Source organism: Amphiprion ocellaris, chromosome 6 (genome assembly GCF_022539595.1).
Source record: "Amphiprion ocellaris isolate individual 3 ecotype Okinawa chromosome 6, ASM2253959v1, whole genome shotgun sequence".
Lineage (NCBI taxonomy): Eukaryota > Metazoa > Chordata > Actinopteri > Pomacentridae > Amphiprion > Amphiprion ocellaris.
In genome coordinates, this window is record NC_072771.1 from 33295956 (window position 1) to 33323096 (window position 27141).

The window sequence follows — 27141 nt, forward strand, 5'->3', positions numbered from 1 at the left end:
CCAATAGCCTATAGGCTGCAAAAATCAGGACTTTCAGAGGAGTGTTTATTTCTGTTGTTATCCAGCCTCACAGTTACAGCACAGTGGAGTAGTTTATTAGATTTATGTCTGTCAGAACGAAGTGCTGTCTGCTGCTTGAATGGGTTTATCTAGTCTACTTTTCAGCAGCCAAATAGAGCTGTTTTTCAACTGCGCTGTGTAGTCTCCTCTGTTTTGCCTATGAAATTCAGTAAAATTGCCAACACAGACGGCATTTCACTGCTTTTTGTCAGACTTTATGATTCCTTACTAATGTGATCAAGACATTCAGATACCTGGCAAACTTATTTCAAGTTCAGGTGATCTTTAAACATCATACAAAATGAAATTGTAAGTTCATATTTTATTATAAGAGTTCAGAAGCCAGCACATATTCATTTTTGATCATTTATTTAATTACAACATTCAATTCATTACAACACAGTGTTCAAATCCTTCAGTAAAGAGATTGTAAAAGTGACATAACTCATAAACCTGCAGTGGATCAGTGCATATACAGAACGAATTACTCCGTATTATCATGAATTAAAGATAAAAATAATATATTAATATACTTTAACATATGACAAATAAATAAAAGAAACAATAATACTAAGTTGGGAAACATCCAATGACTGTATATGAGGTATATATGAGGTTTAGTAAAAAGGTTTGCATAAAAACATATTTCCAGTCATCACCTTCATCAACCTTTAATAAGACACTTTACCCTCACTTCTGAGTTTAAATAAGCTCTAGAATATAACCAAAAGAAGAGGGAATTTGGCATTTTATCATCTGAATGTGGGTGGAAAACTTGCAATCACATGGTGGACATCGCTTCCAGAGTCTCCTGGTTTAGTGACACCAGCAGCTTCAGGTTGTCTTTGCATTCCTGTGCCAGATTGTGGTTTGAACTCTTCTGACCATCAGGCAGGTCCTTCATGGCCAAACAGTCGCCCTCAGAAAGCTCAGGGTTTTCAGATGATTGGCCAGAAGGTGGTTGTGCACATGGTTCATCCACAACACTGTCCCACTGGTCTTCCTGAGATTGAATGATTGCAGGATCTTGTTCAGTTTTCAGTAACTCACTGGCTAGAGTCAGTGCACAGCTGGCAGTCAGAGATGGTGGGTATTTGTTGAAGGCATAGTCTGCCAGACTCAACTCACACACCTTTTGTGCGAGGTTGCTGCACTGCCAGGGCCTTCTGGTATCTGGATTCATTCTCAGAAACCTGCCGGCACTCGTTTTCTCAGTGACAAGCTGGCCAGCCTCAATGCAGTTGGAGTAATAGTCTAGAAAAAAGGCCAGTGTGGGCGCAGCCAGGCGGAAGTTAAGACGAAGGAGGATGAGACACTCCAGGTTGCAGAGCTGCTCCTTGGTGAAAGCATCACAGCACAATGACAGGAGATGGCTGATCTGTGGTGAGCACACCTCCACCTGCACAGAGCAGAGAAAAGGAGATAGCTGGTTATGTTGAATGACATCCAAACATGTAAACAATCTGCTTCTTACACACTCTGTGACGAACCTGTTTACTGGCGAGGAGAAGTGCAGTGACACCCAGTAGCTGGAAGCAGTCAGCAGCGACCGGTGTGGAGGCCAGAAACCTGTCCATGATGTTCACGGCCAGACAGCAGCACTCGAAGGACAGACGGAAATGTTTGTGTACAGGGATGAGCCAGCTGACCAGCTTACACCGAGCCTCCGCTGTCAACTGCAAGTAAAATACAGAACCATTGATATAAGCAGCAAATAGAGAGTACTACATTCAGAAGAACAATCAGGGACAGTTACTGATAGACAGTGTGTGTGTTTCCTTTTAAAGTATGGGCAAAAATATAATAAAGTGCTTTTCACCTGCTATTTCATTTTACAAAATATATTTGTAAATCTTTGTGTATTCTGTCAGTTATGCATTTGTTTACTCAATGGACCTGAACGGTCTTCTGTCTGAAATACTGTCTTTGCCTTAACACATCAAGCCATAACGAGCCCTGTTGCTCGATGACAAAACAATATTTATGTGTAAACTGTAGGCCTGTTAGTGCAACATGTAAAAACCCTGTAAAATAGTCCCATCAAAAATGGTAAAAGTCGTGCATCAAGGGTACCAAAAAGAACTCATGAAAAATGGTGGCATACTGCAACATCCACAAACTACACAAATCTGCAAATAGACATAAAACTATGATATTTTCAGTAGATTTAAATCCAGTAAAAATTAAATTTTACTGTCATAGTTTGTTAAAAAAAAAAACAACAACAACAACAACAACAAAAATGCTATTTGCAGAAGTATAGATGTTTGATGTGGACATTATGTACAGTTTTGGACTTTTTTTTCATGGTCAACATGTGAGCTAATATTTTTTTCTGTAAATTGACGAACTGTTATCTGTAATTTAACAAAACAGGGAAAGTCTATAAAATAATAGTTTCAAAAAATGACATGCCGTTTTTTTATTTTGTTAATATACATACTTTTCTCTTTCAAACAAAGAAAAATATCTTTGATAAATTTACATTTTTGCTGATTGAAATACTTCAAAAATACTGCAATTTTATCATTAAACATAAAAGAGTGAATTACAAATTGTAAAATATTGATTTTTGATATAGACATGATGTGCAGTTTTGGACATATTTTCCCCATGTCTAAAAAAATGTACAAATTTTAAGTCCTTATATGCTCAATTTGTCCGTCAAAAGACTGACAAACAACTGTGAAATAATTATATTTTAGCAGATTAAAACACTGTAAAAACAGTGTAATTTTATCATTAAACATAAATGAGCAAATTTGTAAGAATACAGACTTTTAATGTGGACATTATTGTTTTTGTTAATGTTTGCATGTAAATGAATACTTCTGTGATTTATTGTCTGCAATGTAACAAAACAAGCAAAATCAGAACCCCCCCCAAAAAACAGTACATTGTGTAAAAAAAAAAAAAGAAATACAGTTAGAAACATGTCATTTCCTCACTGTGTAGATTTTTTTTCATATAGTTTTAACTGGGTTTAGTAAAAAGAAGCAGAAAATAAGCCTAATTCGTGCAAAAGTAATAATGTCGTACACATTTCTACATTTCTGTGCCCTGTTTTCCATTGTGGCTACATTTCTGTGTTTTCTAATGATAACTCTGTACTAAATGTTTAACATCCTACTTGTGGTTGTCGTGCCAGGCTTCTGCAGAGATGAAACTGCGCCTCCTTCTCCCTCTGGATCCTGAAACCGACGTCTCCATACTGAAGGTACCAGGTGGACGGTTGTCCTGCTGCAGACTCCGGTTCCTCTGAAACTTCTGTCCGAGCCGGGGAGGATATCAAGTCTTCCTCGAAACCGGAGTCACTCAGTGTGGACAGAAGTTTCTGTTTCCTGTGTCGATCTGTCCGCCGCTGCTGAGCCGTTGTGAGAACGTCTGGTGAAGGAGATGCGCAGTTGGTGCGTCTCTTTTTGCGCACAGTTTCACATTCCGCGTCCATTAACGACACCATCTCTGCAGCTGAATGTCGCTGTGGCCGGGTGGGTCCGGCTCAGCTGTTCTCTCCAGGATGGATACTGGCTATGGGATGGAGAGGGGAGTTCTGTCTGCTGACGTCACTTTTCCCGGGGTCTTCCCCGCTTGTGCAGCTCGCCTTCTCTCCTGTCGCCCCTGGCAACCAAAGCCAAACAACCTCCAGACAGCAGCAACACAATATAATGTTGACTTTTCAGCTCCATCATGGTTGAGATGGAAGTCTCACTGCTAAATAAATGAGAGTTTATAGATTCGTTGTCCTGATTATAATTGATTGAATATAGATTTATGTGTTACCGGACAAAGATGTTAAAAACTAATTTATAGTTGACCTAGATATGACTGAAAAAACATTGTTATAGCAGTCAATATCAGGTAATACTGTATTTAAGATGATTTTTTTCTTATTTTAATTGGACACTGAAAACTTGGGTCATTGAACAATCTACTCACAATCCCAACTCCCAACCTGATGCAAATCCATAAACATCAACACTCTTCCTATAATATGTAAAAGAAAAAAATATATAATGATGAAACCCTCCAAACACTATGTCCTAAGATTATTTTATACAGGCATTACTGTCTAAATGGGATGCTTTCACTGTCAAAAGGGCACAACTTGTATTTTGCTACTAAAAACAAACAAACAAACAAATAACCAACCAACCAAACAAACAAACAAACAAACAAACAAACACACAAACAAACAGAGAATGAACAAAGAAAAGTAAAGTCAATATTTACATACAATAAAAATACAACAATGCAACTAAAATACTACGAACAGTTCAAAAATGCCCCTTCTCCTTTCATAAAATTCAAATAGAGCTCTGAAAAAAATTACAAAACAATTTATACATCATAAATATATAATATTATGTAAATTATTTAATATATAATATACATATTGTATTATTACTATTTATTCAATAATATAATATAATATAATATAATATAATATAATATAATATAATATAATATAATATAATATAATATAATATAATATATGGCAAAATATTGTTTGTCAGGTTATGTAAGGGTGTTAGGTTATATTTGTTCATTATTATTATTATTATTATTATTATTATTATTATTATTATTATTATTATTGTTATTATAAAATAAAGTAAAACTAAATGAGAGAACGTCCTCAAACAGGAGCATGAACAACAGCAGAGATTTGTGGAGATTTTAAAGTGTATTCAGTTCAGTTTTAGATGGAGGCTTCCTGGCTGCAGTGTAAAATATTATTAATAATACTTGATGTGACTTTATGCAATAATAACAACAAGAGGAGCCAGTTGTGCTGTTTTTAGCGGTGGGCGGAACTTTAAGGCTGACGATTAGAAAACACACAGCCGATACGTCACCTTTCAAACTCCAGTGCAAGACAAGAGATCATGCCAAGTCAGACCTGAACAAGGCTCCAAGTATGTCCTCTGTACGCGTACAAAAGGTAATGTAAGGACTTTAATAGCATTTATAGTTAATTATTACTGCTGTTTACCTGGCAGCTTCCTTGACCGCAGCTGCAGTTTGGACAGCTCAACAAAAACTATGAAATAAACAGCAACGCTAGCTGTTGCTAGCTGTGTAGCAGGCTGCTGCCCTAGCTAGCAAGCGCAGCTATCATTAGCCTGACTGTGGCTGTATGGCAGCAGGAACTACCGTTAAATGTGGCGACTAGCACTCGTTTGTAGACGGTGTGTGAGGAACATACCTGATAACATGATGTACCGTTAACTAGAGGGAGCGGAAGACATTAGAGATAAATCACACAGCAGAAGCTAGTGAGCTAGCTGAAGCTAACACCATGCCATAAACAAAGTCAGGTAGTTGGGTTAGAGGGCTAACGTTGCAGTTAGCCAAGTAACTTGGATCGTTGGGAGACGATACATTTGAACGTAAACAGTGACCGTTATTCGTTTAATAATATTGGTAAGGTATCCCGAGAATGGCCAATGTTAATACTGGAGTCATAATTTCAGCTTACACCTGTTAGCGTTTGTAGCCAGGTAGAGTCGTTTAACAGTTAAGTTGAATGTGCAGAAGTCAGACTGTGTTAGACGAGGGTTAAATTTGCTAGATTTATCTCATGCTGCCTGTTGACTCAGTATCTGCACCTCAGCTGCAAAGATCTGCAACAATCTCCTGTGAAGTACATGTCGAGAAAACCTGCAGCCATTGAAAGTTTCTTTAAGTTTAGCACATACAGTTTGTGTTAGTGGTGTTTTAACTGGACTGTATCTACATTACTTGGGCATTTCATCCTCTAGTTTTAGCACAAGTGAACCATGGATAAACCCAGCAGGCCATACCGGGCTAAGCAAGGCAGCTGGGAGAGGGGAGCATCAGCACCAACGGACAAGTCAGAAAGCTGGAGGATGCAGGACCATGTTCGAGGACAGAACTTCAGATCAGAGGGAGGCCAGCAGCAGGGCAAGAAGAACCAAGGTGGGCCTTACTGGGCAAGCCCCAAGAAGGGAGGCCTGGGGCCCCTGAGCTACTCTCCAGGTGGATTTAGAGGTGGTCACAGCCCCTCTCAGAGGGATGACCTCCGGTGGTTCTCAGGTCCTGAAAACAGTGGTGGAGGTCGAGAAGATAACTGGAGAGAGCGCTCGCAGCAGCAGCACTGGAGGAGAAGTACCCAGGGAGAAGGTACAAGGGAAGACAGGGAACAGGGAAGGAGAGACATCCCGGATGATGGTGCAAATAATTCAGGTGAGGATGTGGAAATCAGACTCTAGGGAATGAGTGTAACAGTTAGGGCTATCTACACCTAAAATCTAAAGCAAGCTGTCGAAGGTGGAAGTATGAATGGAGAGCTATTAAATGGAGTGCACTGCGATTGTCCTGATCACACTGATAAGTGTGACTGTAAGACCTGGCTCTACTGCATCTTCTATGTCATAAACAGTTCTGACCAACACAACCTACCTAGAAACATTGCCATACATATTTTTGACATGGTAATTTTTTCTTTTCAAGGAAGAAAATGGAGAAACAGAAACAAAAAGAAACCTTTTTCTGAGGAGAACAGGGGCCCTGTGATTGAAGAGTCTGCACTCTCAGTCAAAGAGCTGCGCAGCCTGCGGCAAACAGAGAGGCGGCTTAACAGGGAGGAAATCTTCTCCCTGAAGAAGGTAAAGATTCTGATTATCATACGTTTTTTTTCAATTGTAGTTAAACCTGACAATGTAATTTTTTGTAGTTACACTTGTTCAGTGATACGTTTGAATTGTTTACAAGTTGCTTGCGAGTTAAGAGCATCTGTGACAGTCTCAAAATATTTTTGCATCTAATATCTGTGCTTTCCTATTTTTAAATTGGTTCAGAAGTCCCACAGCAACCCTGGTGCTCTTTACACCTGCGCGCTGTGTGATGTTCTCCTGGAATCAGTGTCTGATGCTTACAGGCATATCAGAGACAAACGACACAAGAAAAGAGCCAGAGTAAGAAATTGCCATTTTTATAATAAGAAGCATTTGTTGATAGATGGCACTACTATACTGTCAGAGTGCAGCAGTAGTCTTCATACATTCAAAGCTGAGGTGACAACCTTTTTACTTGTGTGTGTTTGTGTTTATAGGAGAGGCAAGAGCAGGTGATGCTGACTGAGATTCTGCCTCCTGGTCCAGAGCAGATCGGTGCTGTGAATGCTGCTCTTCAGGCTGTTGTACAGGAACATGGAATGAATGACCAGGATGTGGAGAAAAGACAATGTGTTGTCTCCGTCATGCAAGACCTCCTTCTGTGCGTCCTGCCTGGTAAGATGTCTTGACTGTGAAATATTCATTCAGTGACGGAAGCATGACCTAAATAAAATCTTTCTGCTGTAAAGCAAACAGGCAGCTAGCTTGGTTTGTTATTCTGTTAATTGCGTTTTAATACTAGTAACATTGTTCTCTCTCGTTTTCTCATTTGTAGAGATCAGGCTCAGGCTGTATGGATCATCTTGCACGACATTTGGATTTAAGGATTCTGATGTCAACATTGACATTCAGTATCCACCTCACGTGAGTAGCCCAGTGTGAGTTCAGTAGTGTGAATACTAAATTATTACAGCGTTGCTATCAATTTTAAGAATTGCTGAACTGTGGTAAAATAAGTTAACTCCCTAACTAACGCCCTGCAGAATAGAGAAATCTGTACGATGTTAGGAATTAATAGTTTTAGGTCGGCAATAGGAAGATGTAAAATAACAGCATGAGCATGTGATATGACTGTATGTGGCAGAGACAAATAATGATGGCGTGAATGGCAAAATGTGTTGCATTCTTTACATCTTAGGTTTCCACAGTAATTGATTTGTGAATATTGTGCTTGTAGGATACAACACATTCATGTTATTTATTTATTTATTTATTAGTTTATTTAATAGGGACAGTGCATATTAATGAACACATGCAACAATAGCAGTGTAAATATGCCAGATTATAGCAGAAATGCTAATTTCCATCTGTAGTCCCCAGGCAGGTGACAGAAAAAGAGAAACACATCACAATACAAACAGAAGAAGAGTTACACTAAAAATGTTCACAGGCCTGGTTTTCCTTAAGCCACTGTTTTAGGTGAAGCTTAAATGTGGCAAGTGTTGGAGTTTCTCTAATAGATGATGGTGTCCTTTTTATATTGTATGTTGTATAAAGGCTTTGAAATGGAATGTATTCACAGATGCATCAGCCAGACGTCTTGTTGTTGGTTAAAGAGACCCTCTCTGTGAGCCGTGAGTCACCTTTATATTCATTCCATTGCTTTTTTTCTGTATTAAAAAATACCCCATTCATCGAAAAATCAATCATGTGTTAAACTATCATAAAAGGTTTCGATTTAAAATGCCTTGTTATTCCTTTCCCAGCTCTCTTTGTTGATCTGGAAGCTGATTTTCATGCCAGGGTGCCTGTGGTCATCTGCAAAGAGAAAAAGAGGTCAGTATATACTGCAGTTGTTCATAGTTGCTAGATTGTTTTCTTGTGAGGTTTGTCAATCAAATTCTGTGATTTAAAGAGGCTTTGAAGTCCTGATCTTTGACAGATTCTGGGTGACCAGTTTTCAAGGCGTTGTGAAACTACCACGATGGGTTTTCTTACATGCAAAGAGAGAAAAAAAAGACAGTTACTCATCTCATGCTTTCATTAGCAAAAATGCACGAGCATTAAAAACCCCTAATGGAAACTGAAACTGTTATTTCTTTCTACAGTGGCCTGATCTGCAAAGTCAGTGCAGGGAATGAAAATGCATTCCAAACCACCTCCTATCTTTCTGCTATAGCCAGTCGGGAGCCTCTCCTCCTACCGCTGGTGCTGGGCTTCAGACGCTGGGCCCAGGTTTGTTTCTACTGTATACCATGACCTTTGACACATTAGCCAGGCAGCTAGTACAAGAGGCCTATGTTATTTGCCAAATGTCACATTTTGGTTTTAGCGTGTGATATTTTTGCTTCTGGTTTAGATCTGTCAGATCGACCGTGCAGAGGAAGGAGGGCTGCCTCCGTATGTCTTCACCCTCATGGTTATCTACTTCTTGCAGAAGCGCAAAGAGTCTCTCTTGCCTACGTACCTGAACCAAGAGGTGTGTGCTTCTTTTCATCTCAACCCTATGATAAACAAAACACCAAGTATTAGTTTGGCTTTTGGTATTGCTAGTTATTTTCAGTGGAAATTAACCTAAGCATCTGATTGTCTTTAGATCAAGATGTTCTCACTCAGCAGGCTGTCAGACTTCAATCTCACACATACGGAGGATGGATATTTACACTGGGCCTACACCCCTTCCGCCAAAGAATCATCGCAGCCAGCAGATGGCTCCACTATAAAGGGGAAGGTAATCTTGATGACACAAATGTAGTTTCTCATCTTCTTAACTTTTGGCAACTGGATATGATATTTTTTTGTGTTTTTTAAAATTAGTGTGCTTTTTCTAGATCAGATTCTTTTACTTTGCTTTTCACTGTGGTTTAAAAAAAAAAAAAAACTTTCAGAAGCCTATACACCAAAATGCAGAAAGTTTAATTTGAAGACAAGATTGATTGTATTGCCATTTAATCAGTGAATAGAAAACATTATTTTGGGCAAATCAGAGGAATGTTCCTGAGAAAATTTGGCATGTATTTAAAAACTGGTAATAATGCATGTGTGTGTTGTCTGGTTTCTTGCAGATTCCTCTGGTGTTTCAGAGCCCTCATCCGCCGGTGGATGTTGGGCTTCTCTGGGTTGAAATGCTTCGCTTCTACTCGCTGGAGTTCAACATGGCTGACAATGTGATCAGTGTGCGAACCAGTGTTGTCCTCTCCCGAGAGATGAAAGACTGGCCGAAAAAACGCATCGCTGTGGAGGGTCAGAAGCTTTCTCAAATGACTTCTTCTTATTTGTACAAAATCAAGCTAATGCATTCATCTTGATGTAATTGGGAGTTAAAAGGATCACATAAAAAATGTTTTTTATGCGTTAATTTTGACTTGGGATGTTTTGAACGAGGGATAGACTGATTATCGGCCTGCCTGATTATTGTGGCAGATATTTGGCATTTTTCCAATTATCTGTATCATCCATCCATCCATCCATTATCTATACACCGCTTAATCCTCACTAGGGTCGCGGGGGGTGCTGGAGTCTATCCCAGCTGACTCAGGCGAAGGCAGGGGACACCCTAGACAGGTCGCCAGTCTGTCACAGGGCTACATACAAAGACAAACAAGCACTCTCACATTCACACCTACGGGCAATTTAGAATAATCAATTAACCTCAGCATATTTTTGGACTGTGGGAGGAAGCCGGAGTACCCGGAGAGAACCCACGCATGCACAGGGAGAACATGCAAACTCCATGCAGAAAGATCCCGGGAAAGCCGGGACGTGAGCCAGGGAGCTTCTAGCTGCAAGGCGAAAGTGCTAACCACTACGCCACTGTGCAGCCCCTATCTGTATCATCTCAAATGTTTTTTTAAGCAGAGACTGCAAAAACTAAACAAAAAACACAAGTCATTGCCACAAACCAGGAAATTAGCTACTCTCACAGTGGTTAAAGCTATACAAACAGCTAGCAGCTAGGTTGGAAGGCAGCCATATCTTACCCTGAAAAAGTGTCTGGAAAACAATAATTAATAACGCTGTAGGATATGGACCTTAGTGGACAGTAAAAATGATAAAACTGAAAGATTTAGAAAATAGAGTAGAACTGCAGGAGACAAACTGATCAATGTCAGTTAATCTCACATAACCAGAGAAGATTGTCCTAATTTATTCACTTTTATTTCTGTTTTACATATTCAGTTATAGTCACCCTTATTAATGAAGACGCCTATCACATGCTGTTTAAAACATTACATACTGGTTCCAAATATCGGTTATCGACCTTTCTTGATTACCCATAATTGGGATTGGTATTGACCCCGTAAATCCCACATTGGTCAATCAATATTTTGAATAATAATCAGGGCTAGTAGAACTATAATAATAGCCAGGTTGAAACAACAGTCATTAATGGATATGTTAATATTTTTGGGTTTGTTTGTGGGATTTTGTTGATGAGAATGTTTTGATATTAGGTGGTCCTGAAAAGCTACAAATTTTACACAACCCTAGATTTGTTCTTAGAAGCCTGTTAGCTTTTTAAATGTTGAGCATAGTTTATATTTACGTTGAATACAAATAGCAAAGAAAAGCATATATTTGTATGTGGTTTAACTCTGTCAAATGCTTCTGTTTGCAGACCCATTTGCTGTAAAGAGAAACGTGGCTCGCACGTTGAACAGCCAACAGATGTACGAGTACATCCTCCACTGCCTCAAAACCACATACAAGTACTTTGCACTGCCACTCAATACGCCAGCTGCTAATCACAAAAGAGATTCAAAGCGAGGATCTGTTGAAGGGGCCGATGCTAAGGGTCTGGGTGAAGAGACTGAGGGACTGTCAGGTTTCAGTCAGCTCAACATTCAGTCACAATATTCAAGTCATCCTAAAGCTGTACAGAACGGTCCCGAAGACTCTGACTGCATTATTGAGGAAGAGGAGGAAGTTGAAGAATACAGTGACTCCGATGAAGAGAGGGAGAAGGAAAAAGTGGACCCGGGCAAAAGCAGTCTCTCTGAGGATGAGGAGGACGAGGAAGATGTGGACATTGATGTGGACACGCATAACCGTCACCACTTGGACAGCGTCACCACAGAGGATGAGGAGATTTTCCCAGTGGATGAGATCTCAGGGGAGGAGCTTTTGTCTGACGAAGAGGGTCCACATTTGGACACGCCTGTTTCGATGGATGAGGAAGAGGAAGAAGAGGTCGCTGGCAGTCTTTCACCTCCACCTTCAGCAGAAAGTGTTAAAGATGAAGGCCCAGAAAATAAAAAACAAAGACAGAGCAAACTGTCTTATGAGTTCACCAAGCAAGCTTTCACCAGAGGAAAGGCAAGTTTGACTTCATGGCTATTCTCACTTCAATGAATATCTAACTGATAAATAATCTTGTGTGGATCATCCAAGTTAAACTCCTTTCACTATCTCGTAGTCACACATGGTCGTCTGCAGCTTGTGCAAGCGTGACGGACATCTGAAGAAAGACTGTCCGGAAGATTTCAAGAAAGTGCAGCTGGATGCTTTACCTCCAATAACACAGGAGTTTCACAGTGTCCTCAACAAAGTGTGTGAGCAGTGCTACAGTGAGTATTATGTGATTGCACAAGTATTTTAAGACGTAAATTTTTTGATGTGTGGCATAAACAGTGGGACTCAAGCCAAGAATATATATTTTTTATTCTAAAATAATAGAGTAGAGTAGAATTCCACAAACTCTTAGTTTCTCGACCTTGTTGTAATTTGGTCGTTTTCATTTTGTGTGTTGTGAAATTTAACCATTAGCATGAACAACCTCTGCAGGTTTCGGTAAATTGCTTCTAAAGTGTTAAAAAAAAAAAAAAAAAAACCAACAGGGAGTTTTAAATGGAGCTGGCACAAAATAGCAGCGGAAAACATAATAAAACACATGTCAGTATTTGGATATGTAAAAAAATGTCTGACATAAATTTAGATGACAAAAAGTGTCTTTTAAAGCAAAGCAGAACTTGCATAAAGAACCTGAAACACCTTTTGGAATGTGATGTGTTTCGCATTGATTAAACTTTAGTTATTCAAACAATATATATTGTTTTTTTGTAAAATAGATTTGGTAACAAATTGAAATTCAAGATTGCAAAGTGAAGTCACCACTTATATCCTTTGTTCTTGCAGCAGAAGTAGTTGTTGCAATCTGCACTCAATGCGTATTAAACAGTTTTAGCCAATTTATTAAGTGTTTCCTGTGCCTGAACCGTCAGTAGGTTTTGTGTCCTGTTAAATTACTTAATCACAAAATATTCTGAAGTCATTTCTTCACTCCCTTTTCAGGCGACTTCGCCCCAGATGAACTGGAAGTGGGTGTAAGAGAACACATCCTTCAAGACCTGGAGGCCTTTGTCAGACGACAGTTTGCTGGTATAGTAAACTTCCCTCTTTACACTTTAGCAGCGTCTAGTTTTTCCAAAGTAGACTTAGCATGATAATACATTTCATTCACTTCTCCATGAACTACAAGATGCATAACAGAGTTTGTTTTGGATTAAAATGACAAATGGTGTTTTTTTTTGATACACAGGAGCCCGACTACAGCTGTTTGGATCATCAAAAAATGGTTTTGGCTTCAGACAGAGTGACCTCGACATCTGCATGGTGCTGGAGGGACAGGAAACCATAGATGTAAGTTAGTTATTTATTTATATTTTACTCCCATTGTTTGTTTACATGAGTACATCACATTTTATCAATCTACTGTTCAGCTATGTTTCTGTTGAGGATCAGCCTTTATTTGTCCTGAGTTCAGATTTTTGTAAGAAATTGACCACTTTAAAGAAAATGTATTTTATTGTTAGAGAAACAAAATAAATGTGTTGATATCTAGTCTCAGGCAAAAGTCAGTTGTATGTAATTAGTATGGTGACTTTTTTTGTTATTCTAAATTTGAATCCCTAATTTGTGTTTTTTTTTTTTCCCTTCACAGGATGTTGACTGCATCAGCATCATTGAAAGCCTGGCGAGATTACTGAAGAAACATCCAGGTAAGGCATAGCATGTGTGGGTGAAAGCTGCATTCATGTACTTCTTGTGCATCATTATATATTTTTGTTTGGTGACTTACCACCATTATGTATTTGAGTTCTTAACAAATGGCAACAAACTCCTCCGGTTTATTTCATCCTGGCATATTTCCCATCAGTGCGACTGTTGTATGGATCATGCAAACTATGAAACTCTCCACCTCCACCAGAAAAATGGCAGCTAATAGCCATGTTAACTTTTAATCAAAAAGAAAACTTTTTTAAAAATGATTAATAGTAACTTGGACTTTCTGCTTTTATTGTTCATATTCTGGGTGTGTGATTAATTTCCTGGAATCTCTGTGAGGCAGAAAGATCAAAGTTAACATGACCTACCTAGCCACCAAAGCCATATTTATAGTAAATATACCATGTTGAAATAAACTAGAATTATTCTTCAAGTAAAACTAATGATCAAATGAAATTCCTGTGTGTGTGTCCCATAATTCTTGGTAAAGTAAGAAAAGAAATGGAACCTAACTGACAAAACTAAAAATGGCCCTGTTTCCCTTTTCACCTGTCTTTATATCTACACCCTGACACCAGGTCTGAAGAACATCCTACCCATCACCACAGCAAAAGTACCCATTGTGAAGTTTTATCACATTCGCACCGGCTTGGAGGGAGACATCAGTCTCTACAACACGCTGGTAGGGTTCCTTCTGTCACAATAAAATAAAATTGATCAAATGATCAGTGGGAAAAAAATAACTTTTTAGTGACAAGTTTTGAGACAAATCTTTTTCATTTCAGGCCCTGCACAACACACACCTGCTGGCTTCATATGCTGCCATTGACAGAAGAGTGAAGATCCTCTGTTATGTCATGAAGGTTTTTGCCAAGGTGAACATGCTTTAGCTCTCGCAGCCAAAGCATATTTGTAAAATATTCATAAAATGCACCATTTTGTACCATTATATTGATCAGCATAACTGTATGACCACCATATTTTTTTCATTCCCTTACAGATGTGTGACATTGGGGATGCTTCACGTGGCAGCCTCTCATCCTACGCTTACACTCTCATGGTGCTGTTCTTCCTTCAGCAGAGAAACCCACCAATTATCCCTGTCCTGCAAGAGGTACAAATTTAATGTCTGTAACAATGTTCAAAAAGGCTTTTATGTTTCTTTTAACTACGTTCTATGAAGGCTTGCGTTTTAGTTTTGCCATGTGAAAATATTTTACTTTTTTTTTTCATTTTCCTTATGATTTTGATATGTTGCAAATACTGTGCTGCTGGAGTCCTTTTTGTAGAGCTGTAAAAATCAATTTCACTCAGATTTGTTTTGGTGCAGTTATTTTATTTTGGATATTAGGTTACAATGTTATATTTCCAGTCTTACAGTCTTTACTAATTGGTTTATTGCAGATCTATGATGGAAAGAAGAAGCCAGAAGTGCTAGTTGATGGTTGGAATGTGTATTTCTTCGATGATTTAAAAACGCTAGTAAGTATGATGTGTTTGTGCATATTTCTATGTGAACCTGTTCAGTACTATAATGAACATCTAACACTGTCTCTTAATAACACATGAACGTTGTCGTCTTCCACCTGCAGCCCAGTCGCTGGCCTCAGTATGGGAAGAACTCGGAGTCAGTGGGGGAGCTGTGGCTTGGCCTGCTCCGCTTTTACACTGAAGACTTTGATTTCAGAGAACATGTCGTCTGTGTCCGACAGCAAGCCCGCCTCACTACCTTCAACAAGCAGTGGACGTCCAAATACATTGTCATTGAAGGTTAGTTTCTGTGACATTCAGGACACAAAGTTATACAATAAAAAGACGAAGGAAAAATGAAAAAAATAGAACATATGCATCACTACGCTACATTTCAAATATTCACCTATGGAACACTGAATGCTTGTCACACTTTTTGAGAAGTATTGTTAAAAAATTTGCTCAATCTAAATGACTGTATGGCTTCTTGGACATAGTTGTATGTGTCTACGCTGGGGACAGCTATGAAGGATTTGGAGGTCCATCTGTCTTAATCTTGTGGCACAAACATCCATTTGGACTCAAGGATGAATGCATTATTTTTTGGTGGTCAAAATTCACTATGACCACACAGTTTTTGGCCATAATCAAGAATTCATAGACTGATTATGACAAATTTTCAACCAAAGGTCCAATAGGATTAAATGATGAGGTTTTATTTCCAAGGGGTCAAAAGTCAACTTAGCTGTCAAAAACACTTCCCTGGCTATTATTCAACACCAAAACTCAGGAACAGAAGGGTTCCACAGTCACTGAGACTGAGACCATGTTTGACATTTGGTTTTCTACTAAATTGGTGAGACTAATGTGTGGTGATTGCATAGATCTTCTGTGCTGCTGGGCTCAAGATGTGTGCAAAGTTCGCAGTTGAAAAGTTCTTGCTTTTTTGCAGTAACATATATTTTGTTTCTCTCAATGCACTTATACACTTCAATGTCTTCATTACATATATTATGAGTCTAAGCAGACATGGATGTAAACTGCAACTTCCCCGACCGGCTCAATCATATTAATGTGATGAGGTAATTGCAATCATAATTTCCTGTTAAATTGTTTTGTTTTGTTTTCCCTGTTCATATTACAGATCCATTTGACCTGAATCATAACTTGGGTGCTGGTCTGTCCAGAAAAAGTATGATTATTTCCTTATTTCTGTCTTTTACCACTTTATTTTTCTTTCTTTTCAGAGGTTTTATGTCTTCTCACGTGCCCTTTTTTTTGTCATCTCTCATCAAAACAGTGACTAACTTCATCATGAAGGCTTTTATCAATGGAAGAACAGTGTTTGGTACACCGGTCAAAGTATTTCCTCCTATGTATCCCAGTCAGATGGTGAATATTTGCTGCCTAGACACTATGTCTTCATATTGTGGTGATAGTGATATTTTAAGCACTGACATTGTGATTCATCTGCATCCATCCCAGGAGTATTTCTTTGACCCAGAAGTACTTACTGAAGGAGAAGTGGCTCCCAATGATCGCTGCTGCCGCATCTGTGGCAAGATCGGCCACTTCATGAAGGACTGCCCGATGCGTAAGAAGTGGGTATAAGTAGAAAGCATGTCCGATTTAATCAGTGTTCACTTACTTAAATGTCTGCCACGTTAGACTTACATTGTGAATGATTCTGGCCCAGGTCAAAGCACAGAAGGGATTCAGAGAAAAGGCCAGAGCACCTGCGAGACAGAATGGATACAGCAGAGGATGCTAACGATCAGGTCAGACACAAGAGTGAACACTGGAGGAAAAGAGATGCACTGGAGATGCGCTGCTGCTACCTCTGTGGATCAACTGCCCACATCAAGAAGGACTGCCAGCTTTACAGAAGCCCTGCAGGTTCACACACTTATTTCATTGTTTCATGTGACATTAGTAAGCTCTTTCAATAGATTTTTCGGTTAACCTCATAGGTAGTTGTGTTCATTCGATAACCTTACTTAAAATCTAAAAACAAAAAGTATGTGTGTTGAGTAAATATCAATAATGGAGAAGAGGTCACTTGCTTCTGTTTGATCTTGAATTGTCATTTGGCAGGTAATTTGAAGATGGAAAACTTTTCTTCTCCCTCTTCGGCCCACTTGAGGAATTTGAGAGAAAAGGAGAAACAGGTGTGTTTTCAGTCAATGAAAAATATTCTATGAATAAACATCTCCTTGTTGACACTGTGGTTGGTTGGTATGTGCACTGCTACACCTGTGCCCCTGTTAATCTCCCATGTTTTTTTCAGGGTTTGCCTATACAAGAAGAAAAGAAGAAGAGAAAGCAGCAAAATGTGATATTAAGTCCACAAGCAGGTATTTAAATTTACAGCCATTGAAAGATACTGTCGCCCTGAAAGATTTATCACTTCATTATTATATAGTTCATTTAACATTTAGTTGATTCACAAGCTCACTTATTTTCAATTAAATATAGAAAGTAATTAAAAATATTCCACCTAATTTATCAGAAAATGATGCACATGTGCTACAAATGATTTTTCCATTCATGACAGATTTCTCTTCCGCACGCAGTGTCAATCCATGTTTTAATTATTTTTCCATTGTGACCCCAACAACTTGTTTGAGCCAAAATATGTTTATAATTTGTGGAGACTGTGTGCTCTGTTTACTTTATACAAAGACATTATTCTCAGAGAGCAAAGAGTGTCTTGTTGTATTCTGAGTCTACCGTCTTGTTTAGGGCTGGTGAGGAGAGAGAATGAGGGCATGACTATTTTGCTGCAGGCTCAGATTCATCCATCTTTCTCCGGACCCTGGAGTGAACGCTTGCTGATGTGTTGTCTGAAGTGTAGCATTTTGATCCTGCTTTTTCTGTTGTTTTCTACGTATATAAGAACGTAGTATTTGAGGGAAGCAGAAAAATAAAGCAAATACAGCTGCAAGTTTATCAGAATTCCCCGATTTGCCATCTATCCTGATTACATACATGTATTCTTACATTACAAAAGTGGCCAGTGAGTTTAATTATATGTTTGTTGCTTTCTGGTGTGTTTCAGGTAGTTTAGCCTGCAGAAATATGGGTCGCTCGGGTCACAGGAAGAGCCCAGTGGAATGAGCAGCAGCTGTGGATACACAAACCCTGAGATTCTACTACTGTCCAGGCAGACAGCAACTCAAAGTCCAGAAACCCTTAAATCTGAATGGTACTGTTGGGCCAGTGTGAGCCCGTTAAAAGCCAAAGCTAGGACACCTTGACTTGAAGCCAAATAGGGCCTTTTTATGTGTTTCTTTTTCTCCCCCTAAAGCCCTCCTCCTCAGAGGAGCTTTTTAAAGCTTTCATTTTAACAAGACAAGCCATTATGCATGCACCTCATGTCTTTCTTTACCTACTCTGCCAGTCAAGATTTTCTTTTTTTTAAACTCATTACATTTCACGCAATGTCATCGCAGATTCAGTGTGAAATCTCTTAAATTCAAAAATGTAAATAATTCAGAAGTGTCAGTGTTAGATGACTAATAGCTTAGATCTCCAAAATAAGGTGTCTTTTGAAGAAAGCATACTGTGTATTTGTCCTATATTTGATGCTAACACTTTATGACACTGTATAGATTAATCTGTCTGCACATACTGGTAAGCCCTGGTGTTTGTAAATTATGCTACAGCTGTAAGACAAATGAACATGGCGATGGTATGCATTGTTGTCTGCAAGTCAAGTGGCTTAAAGTCAGTTAGAATCATCAAGATTGAGGCCATTTTGAAATAAGCTACAAATCATTTTGCTTATTCCTTATTTTCCAATTATAAGGGTTGTTAGGATGTTTTGGGGGATTTAACAAAATGGCAGTGTACATTTCATATTGGCCAGGAGCTTTTTTTATTGAACTTATTTTAATTTTGGTTTAATTTGTTCTCTGTGCTGACATCTTTCCCCTTAAGCCTTGAAATCCTCTCTACCTGCAGTGTGTCTCTGTGTCTTCTTTGTTAGAGAAACCACCCCGTAGATACATTTTTCAGGATCATAATTTTGTCCTGTGAGATAGCTGGCCCACACCTATTCATGATTACATACTGCCCCGCAACTGCCTGCAAGTGCGAACAGAAGGACAGTAACTGTACTTCTCTGCTAGCCCCATCTTGTTTGTGTTTCTACACAGGCTACCAAGGCTGGTAATAGTAATGCAACAACACATATTAGTTGACAAAATTGTGTAAAAGATTGTCTGCTTTCACTTGGTGGTAATTTTTTTAAAAGACAAACAATCGACTGGTCCAGCTGATGGCATACACTGCTGCAAACACTGCACTCCTTAACTAGAGGTAATCTCAGTTAGTTCATTGGAAAGATAAATGTATTTATTTGCCACAGAGGCTTCCTGTCATTGTAATGATGCCACGGATTGGTAGCTGCACTGTGAGGGTCCTCGCCCTTGAATTCTGTTGCTGCTAATTCTGTCTCAAAGACCTGCTTATCATTCAGCTTTGAATATGGACCGTCTGGCTTTATTGTCATTCTAATATTGATGAATTTTATTAAAAAAAAATAATTTGTTGTGGTTATTGTAATCACATTTCTCATTTTTAAAGTAGGTTTGTTTTAACACCAGCCTTATTGTGTTTCTTTTCGTTGGACTCAAATGGAAGGTTTAGTTTGGTATTAAGGAACCCTGATCCTGCCAGGAAAAGTTGGCTTGCAATCCATTTTGTGTGTCAAAAAATTCATTAAAATGAAATCAAATACCAGTGTGGAGTTCTTTTTTTAAATAGCTCTGAGGACAAAGGATTTGTCATACTATATAGAACCAAAGCCACTAGTGTGACCAGACATTTCCAAAATAAGATGCAATGACTGACAAAGTTTTAGTTATGGTTAAATGAGTAACTCTGCATATTTACTTTTTTGTGTAATATATATTAATGGGCCAGTTTACAAGAAACTGGATATAGTGTACATTATTACACGAGGCGCTTTAAGCGTATTCAGAAAGGTATTAGTGAATTTCGTCCACCCTGATCTCTGGGTGTTATGATTTCTATCTAAACGTCTATCAGAAGACGCAAAATGTAGCCGAGAAGAACATCATTATAGAGCCAGAATGTCATTGCTGCAAGTTATGGAAAAGTGTTGTTGGTGGACGTTTAGTTAAGCGTTTCTTTGTGGTAATGAATATGACAAGACAGTTGAACAGGAGGGATGATCTAGGAACAATAAACAAGAGTATAACAGAATCGGCAGTGCTTCTGTAACAGTACAATATTATAAGAAGGTTACGCAACAGAAGCTGATGAAAACTTGGCATACTTTCATCTGTCAGGCCATTGGCTGTCGCGCCTGTCTGTCACAATAGTATCCAATCACTGAGCGCGGTGACTCTTAGGGGCGTTTGACTTTGTTTTTTACACGCCTGCGCAATTGTATGTTGTGATTTTAACATTAGCAACATGTCTGCCTCCATGGTGCGAGCGACCGTCCGAGCGGTCAGCAAAAGAAAGATACTACCCACAAGAGCCGCACTAACCCTGGTGAGTTATTAATTTATGTTATAAACTCACGTACGGCACTTTTTGTCAGTCCAGGGTGTGTCCCTTAAGAAAGTGCGGCGTTAACGGTAGCGACTGTTAAATTGCTTTAGTTGTGTAAGTTAGCTAAGCTAGCTCAGCATCTGCGAGTTCACCGTTACACCCAGAACAACTCGGTTTCATTCACGAGCTTTTTTGACAAATACGATTCATTGTTCATCATGTTGAAGAGCTTATATTAGGTGCTGTACACGCTATAGTGGTTCTACAAGAATGGCGTTGGGCTTAATTAGATGCTAACGTTACTCGCAGGACGCTCACTAAGCTGTTGTTTGGTAATGTGCCTTTGGCTGTTCCTTGACAGCGAACTGCATATTAGCAGTTAAACACGTACAGAAAAGTGCCGAGGCGTAATTGATGAATAAAGCTGTCACTAATAGCTTGAAATAAATACTTAACTAAATCTATATTTTCGAAGAATTTTAGCTTTCATGATAGTAAACGCAGCTTCCAGACATTAAATTTAGCATTTTCTTTAAGTTTAGAGGATGGTAAAAGAGAGGTTTACATTGATCCAGCAGAGAATATCCTCAATTTTTTTGTCCCTGGCAAGTCCCATGTACACTTGATCACATTTTTCTCTATAGTACAACCAAAAACGTTTTATTTGTTCTGTTGTTCCAGTTTAACCGGTGATCATGCTGTCTGGGGATGTTTGTTTACATATTGCTTTCTCTGTGCTCCATTTCTTGTCTTTAGCAGAATGATCACTTGCTAGTGGTTTATGCTGTTTAAATAGGAACTTCATGATGTAGAGACTAAAATTTATGTGCTTTTAGATTTCTATCATTTCTAATAGACATTTTTACTAGAGCACTTCTCATGGACATGCTAAACATACCACTGTAATTATCTGATGTTTGCACCAGTATCTGAAACTCTGAACAAAAATCACTAAGCAATGTGACCCCCAGTTAAACTGGAAGACCGGCAACATGCCAAAAAAGTCATTATCTCTCAGTTTGTATACATCTACATCTGCTTTTATCTTGATCAAACAGTCATAACCTGCAAATACACATAACCCTTTGTATGGGGTAATTGCAAAGATATGGATTGGTGAAAGCTCTCTTGTTGCAGAGTAACTGTGACACCAACGAAATACTTGTAGTTTATAGTGTAATGAGGCATATCATTTACATTACAGTCAGTATTATCGTATTGATTCCGATGTTTATGCTGTATGTGTTTAGTATGTCTACTATCCTGGTTTATATTTGGAAACTAGACTGTAATTAACATGATTTATGGGTGAATTTTATATTTATTCTGTGGGCTGTAATCTTTAAAATGTAACCCTTGTGAATGAAAGCGAGTAATTTTATGCATTATTTTATGTTTGAGTCACAATGTAGGGGCTGCAGTTACTTTTTGGCAAGTGGAAAACTGCTTTATATGAATTGTATAGATCCTTTATAGCTGCTTCAACTGGTTATAAGAATTGGATTGATCATAATTCAGTGTAGAGACCAGGTATAATAATGTGACATGGATAATGGCAGAAGACACCATTTCTTTATGAGTGTATTGGTTAAAGTTAGTTGTAGATATAAACTTATGGATACAACTTGAACCAGGAGCACACAGTCCTCTGAACCCGTATATCAACATTTATGCCAAACGTAATGAAAATGAGAACACTAGTTATCCCCACATTGAAATTATCATGAAACAGATGCTCAAATGTAAAAAAATAATTAAAACAAATGTTAATGTAATTTTAATTAATCGTAAAGCGTAATTAACTGATTGCATGGCAACGGATTAGTCATTCCTAGTCTCTGGCTAAACGGACTCTTGTTGCTAGCCAACCACTGTGTACAGGGTAGGAGTTGCTCTCTATGATAAAGAGGAGTTTTGACAACATCTTCTTACTTTTTGTAGATTGTCTAGATCTGTCCCCTTGACCAAGATGGTCTTTTAAATGCGCTTTTCCTGCAGCAGACCACAGTGTAGAAAATGGCCACCACAGACATGAAAAAACATGCACAGCTTGGTGCCACACACATTAAAAGACTGGAGCCTCTACAGGAAAAAGAGCCGACTCTGGCACTTCCTGGAGAGAACTGCAGAGTTTTTTTGTCCAGTCTAGTTTCCCACCCAAGAGATAAACTGACCTATGTTTAAACCTGTAGGATGGACTTTTTAATTCAGTTGTTGCAGTAGCTATATGGTCTTCAGTATGAAACTAGACAGTGTTGTAGTTCAACTATATTATATTCCCACAGATCTTGGTTAGATACATATGCATGGCATCTAACAGGAAAATTATGAATAATGTGTGGAGAAACATAATACTGCAGGGATCGAGAGCTCACTGTAGGACTGGATGAGTATCAAAATGTTGTTAATCATATCCTGTGGCCTTTATGGTTGTCCAATCCCAACTCAATTGAATACAAATGTGTGATTAAGGAGGCACCTTACTAAAATGCTTTAGGTAGGTTGCCCCATTAACTTTGTCACTCATTTATGTCTGTGATGTTCTTCCCTCAAATATGCTGCCATTCTTCACTTTTAGCTGTTTGATGGAGCTAGTATGCCAGAAAATAAACAGTAATTAAGTACCCTGTAAATGAAATAAAATTCTGAGTGTCAGAAGCTGAAAGTAGTGGCTTGTTGTCATGGGCGTGTGAGTATCAGCTGATGAGCTCTGTCAACAGTACTGCTGCAAGATAAAGTGTTTGTGGTTTGCGCTGATAAAGGTAGTGCACTGAAGTAAACGTAATGTAGCGGGATTTCCTTCAATACTGACGCAACTGCAGATGTGTCATATAAGGATTCTGCTGTACTTTTTACTTTTGCCCTCAGGGACAACAATAGCCATAAATGTTACTAAATGATGCATCAAACATGATATAACCATATATCATTTTATATATCAATGTGCTTAACCATTCTACCCTTCAAAAAATTCTATAAAAAGAAATGGGAATTTACAATTTAGTATCAAATATTTGTGTTGCTGGTCAAGCTATTTACTACACACTATAAAAGGGCCTACAAGTTAAGTTTTAGACATAACAGTGTAGTTATGAAACAACTCCAAGCTGTGACACGGTTGGGATGTACTCTACATTTGGAATCAGCAGCACATACAGATGGTCACATTTAAAGGGCTTTACGAGATTAGCACCTTGTGGCTAATGTAGTTCACCTCAGTCTCCCATATGACTCAACATTAGAGCCCAAACATTTAGGATCCCTCTTTTCTGTACCCACAAATGCTCTGTTACAGGAGAAGCTATGGAAGTGCAGGTCATTTTGAAAAAGCTGAAGTGTTGAACCCTGCAACAGTGTGTTCACAGTGAAGGAACAGCAATGGGAATATAAACAAACTCAGCCTGTTTCTGCATTGTCATTCTTCCTCTCACTGTTGGAAACAGTCACAGTTTTACCAAAATAAAAGCTTCCATCTGAATCCTTTGTATACCCTACCTCTGAATAGTAACACTGTACCTTTTATTGTCTTATTGTAGACTCCAGCAGCTGTGAGCAAGGTCAGGTTGTTGCTGCAGGACAGACCAGAATATGTGAGTAACTGATATGGCCATCATTCACTGCAACATCATCCTCAAGAGGACACAGCTTCACTACATCTTTTCTAAGAGCAACAGATTGCTGTGTTGTTTTGAGCTTTGCATTTTCAGTAAACCAGGATGATAAGTTACTTTTCTTGAATATTTAGGCACATTTTATTTTCACTTATTTAAATGTGAGCCCACACTGTCACTGTGTTTCTTCCTTGGTGAAACATACTTCTTTTTTTAGGAGACAGATTGTGAAATTGAAAGATCATATAAGGGAACCGGAAGTCATGTCTGGTAGGAGGAAATGACAGGAACATCAGAAAGCCTTGCATGGGACTGTGGCTCAACATGTCAATCTGTTGAACAGTGCTAGCGTATCAGAGCCTTTACCCTTGTCCTTTTAAAAAGCCATTGAATTAACAGCAACAGAACAGTCATTTTGAAACACTAAAATTTTACTGATTTGTTAATTTACTCTGAGTCACACAAGCTTTAGCAATAAAGAAAAATTTAGGGGTCAGGTGTTTTTTTTTTTGCAGGGCTGATACAGATTTTTAGTAATCAAGGAGGAAGATAAAGATATTTGGAACTGATGTACATTTACAGTAAAAATTAAAATCTTAGTGCCAGAATTTAGAATAAGACACATTCCAGCACAAAACTTAATTGAAATGACTTAATTTATGATTCATATATCTTTAATTTAAGAAGAACTTTTCAGCGTTTATCCTTGAGTGTTGACAGGCTGCTCTTTGTGACATGTAACCAGTCAGATAGTGCTGTTGGCAGTAAACTGCTCAAGATCACAGTTGTGACTACAGATAGAGAGAGAGATTGGCCTCAGCATCAAAGCTTTTATACTTTAGATTATTATTATTTTTCTAAAATTGGTTCAAGGAAATGCTGAATATCGGATCCCATAATCAGTCAAATGAGCTTTGAGTTGTGTAACAATAATCCCAGAGAAATATTGTAGGAATAATGATTTGTCTGTTGAGGTGTTATTTCAATGCAGTTATGAGATTTTCCTGTTGGTTTTAGTTAACCCATCTACGTTCTTTCCTCTATTATTTCTGTTTGTACTGAATACCTTAGAGGAGATTTGAAGACAAGTGGATGTTAACATGCATCTGGTTCTTTACCAGATCGGTTTGAAGGTTGGAGTTAGAACACGTGGCTGTAACGGACTGACTTATACACTGGACTACACCAAGGAGAAAGACAAATCTGATGAAGAAGTTGTACAGGATGGTAAGCTATGTCCTACTATGAAGACCGCAGATATTGAAGACCTTTTTATAGATTGATTTGTGGTGTGCTTTTCTAAGTGGAACACTGCCACTGGAGGGTGCTAAAGTTGGAAGTTTTCATTAGTTTTTGTGGGGTTTAAAGGTATTTAGAGGTGTTTAATGTTACGTACTCTGAAAGAATGACTACCCTGAACACGCAACAAATGCACACCATTCGCAGAGTGGCTGCTAGAACACTACACTGACAGGAGTGTGAAGATCAGCTGCAAATGTTAAAATTGGCCAGTCTTCTATCTGTATTTTTAATGTGAGGTGTGCACAGACCTTTTACACAGAAATGGGTTACAAAATGTGTGTATTTTTTAGAAATTAATCTATCCGTATAGAGGGAATGACTTCTTTGTATAACGAGTAACAAAACTGAAGCTCACGGTCTTCTACGTGATGTCAGTAAAATCACGTATTCTGCTGCTCAGCTTCTCCACCACATATGTTTTGTGCTCAGTCCAGCCTGTATGTGAGGTTAAAACCTAGTGATGACTCTACTGTGTCCCATTTTCAGGTGTGAGGGTGTTTATAGAGAAGAAGGCTCAGCTGACCCTTCTGGGAACTGAGATGGACTTTGTGGAGTCAAAGCTGTCCAGTGAATTTGTCTTCAACAATCCCAACATCAAGGGCACATGTGGTTGTGGAGAAAGCTTCAACATGTGAGCGTCACGGAGCCTCCGTCCTCCCGCTCCCTCCCTGCTCTAAAACCCCGTCTCACATAGAAAGACTGAGAGACTGTTGAAGAGGAAGTCCGACATGAAGTAGTACGAGATGTGGACCTCCCTGAGTTCCCACCACTGCTGTTACTGCAGACCGCTCACATAAACCTACACCTGAAATCCATGTATGAATCGTCAAGCTTAGAGGAAGTTTTCAACACCATCTGTGTCGTCAAAACCATCTCGACAAAAATGATTTTAGGTTCAGATCCCACTGATTACAACAACTTTTTTTTTTTACTCTCGGCTTTGCATCTAGATAACCTTAGGACCTCAGAAGCAAGGTGTTATTTTTTGCTTTTGCTGCCATTTCACACATGCGCACATTATTTTGTGAAATTAAGTCAAACTTCACTGTGACTTTTACATGCAGGAGAAAATGGTACAGCATGGCCTGAGAACGTGGTCACTGCAGCTGGGAGTTAATGAGGTTTAAGTTGAGGACAAAGCATGATACCATTGGTATCCTGTTTTCAGGTTTGAATCCATCCACCCAAACCCTTAGTTAATAAGCCATCATCAGCTCTTTGATAATCACGCTGTAAGACGGTGTGCTGTCCTCGTGTCCTGTACCACTAGCACGCAAAAGTGGAAGAGTGTCTTGAAACTGTTTTATCAGTTTGTAAAATCTTTTGAAAAGTTAAAAATTATATATTTATCTCTGTGTGTGTGTAAATATAAAGAATGTAAATCCGTTGAACAACAAATACGCACAAACAAACCCAACACAACGCACAAAAACATGTATCCTTCACATAAAAGAACACAAAGTTGCCGGTGGTTTCTTCTTGCTTGATTGAAGCCAGAACTTTGTGTTTGTATAAATGGCGTGCTCTTAAGATGTAACCTGTGCAATACGTCTGTGTACATATGAAATAATAAATCATTAAACCAAGTCATA

At 38.7% G+C, this 27141-nt stretch overlaps 3 protein-coding genes across 3 annotated transcripts; 2 read left to right on the forward strand and 1 right to left on the reverse strand.

The window, feature by feature from the left end:
- Positions 1-382: 382 nt before the first annotated feature.
- On the reverse strand, positions 383-3986 carry LOC111580746 (cyclin-O). Its single transcript, XM_023288620.3, has 3 exons — positions 3191-3986; positions 1551-1736; positions 383-1459 (listed from the first exon to the last, which is right to left on the reverse strand). The coding sequence occupies exons 1-3, from the start codon at positions 3518-3520 to the stop codon at positions 842-844; spliced, it is 1134 nt and encodes a 377-aa protein (XP_023144388.3). The 5' UTR covers positions 3521-3986; the 3' UTR covers positions 383-841.
- An 874-nt stretch (positions 3987-4860) lies between these two features.
- tut7 (terminal uridylyl transferase 7) lies at positions 4861-19856 on the forward strand. The gene is made up of 29 exons (XM_023288627.3): positions 4861-5002; positions 5823-6267; positions 6535-6689; positions 6882-6998; positions 7136-7313; positions 7474-7562; positions 8221-8272; positions 8405-8474; positions 8747-8873; positions 8998-9117; positions 9235-9369; positions 9704-9881; positions 11257-11954; positions 12055-12205; positions 12930-13016; positions 13177-13277; positions 13579-13636; positions 14222-14325; positions 14429-14518; positions 14644-14757; positions 15048-15125; positions 15236-15413; positions 16258-16305; positions 16414-16505; positions 16599-16714; positions 16810-17009; positions 17208-17281; positions 17401-17467; positions 18172-19856. Exons 2-29 carry the CDS (start codon positions 5841-5843, stop codon positions 18228-18230), a joined length of 3963 nt encoding a protein of 1320 aa, XP_023144395.1. The 5' UTR covers positions 4861-5002; positions 5823-5840; the 3' UTR covers positions 18231-19856.
- A 660-nt stretch (positions 19857-20516) lies between these two features.
- On the forward strand, positions 20517-27139 carry isca1 (iron-sulfur cluster assembly 1). The gene is made up of 4 exons (XM_023288633.3): positions 20517-20636; positions 24173-24226; positions 25369-25474; positions 26036-27139. Exons 1-4 carry the CDS (start codon positions 20556-20558, stop codon positions 26182-26184), a joined length of 390 nt encoding a protein of 129 aa, XP_023144401.1. The 5' UTR covers positions 20517-20555; the 3' UTR covers positions 26185-27139.
- Positions 27140-27141: the final 2 nt, after the last annotated feature.

Excerpts from the sequence above, each read along its gene's own strand:
- LOC111580746 (XM_023288620.3), bottom strand. The coding sequence starts at position 3,520 with ATGGTGTCGTTAATGGACGCGGAATGTGAAACTGTGCGCAAAAAGAGA. Across the intron at positions 1,737-3,190 it reads GCCTGGCACGACAACCACAA|TTGACAGCGGAGGCTCGGTG; the intron begins GTAGGATGTTAA and ends TTTTACTTGCAG. Across the intron at positions 1,460-1,550 it reads TTCTCCTCGCCAGTAAACAG|GTGGAGGTGTGCTCACCACA; the intron begins GTTCGTCACAGA and ends TGCTCTGTGCAG.
- tut7 (XM_023288627.3), top strand. The coding sequence starts at position 5,841 with ATGGATAAACCCAGCAGGCCATACCGGGCTAAGCAAGGCAGCTGGGAG. Across the intron at positions 9,118-9,234 it reads CTACGTACCTGAACCAAGAG|ATCAAGATGTTCTCACTCAG; the intron begins GTGTGTGCTTCT and ends GATTGTCTTTAG. Across the intron at positions 17,010-17,207 it reads GCTTTACAGAAGCCCTGCAG|GTAATTTGAAGATGGAAAAC; the intron begins GTTCACACACTT and ends GTCATTTGGCAG.
- isca1 (XM_023288633.3), top strand. The coding sequence starts at position 20,556 with ATGTCTGCCTCCATGGTGCGAGCGACCGTCCGAGCGGTCAGCAAAAGA. Across the intron at positions 20,637-24,172 it reads CAAGAGCCGCACTAACCCTG|ACTCCAGCAGCTGTGAGCAA; the intron begins GTGAGTTATTAA and ends GTCTTATTGTAG. Across the intron at positions 25,475-26,035 it reads TGAAGAAGTTGTACAGGATG|GTGTGAGGGTGTTTATAGAG; the intron begins GTAAGCTATGTC and ends TCCCATTTTCAG.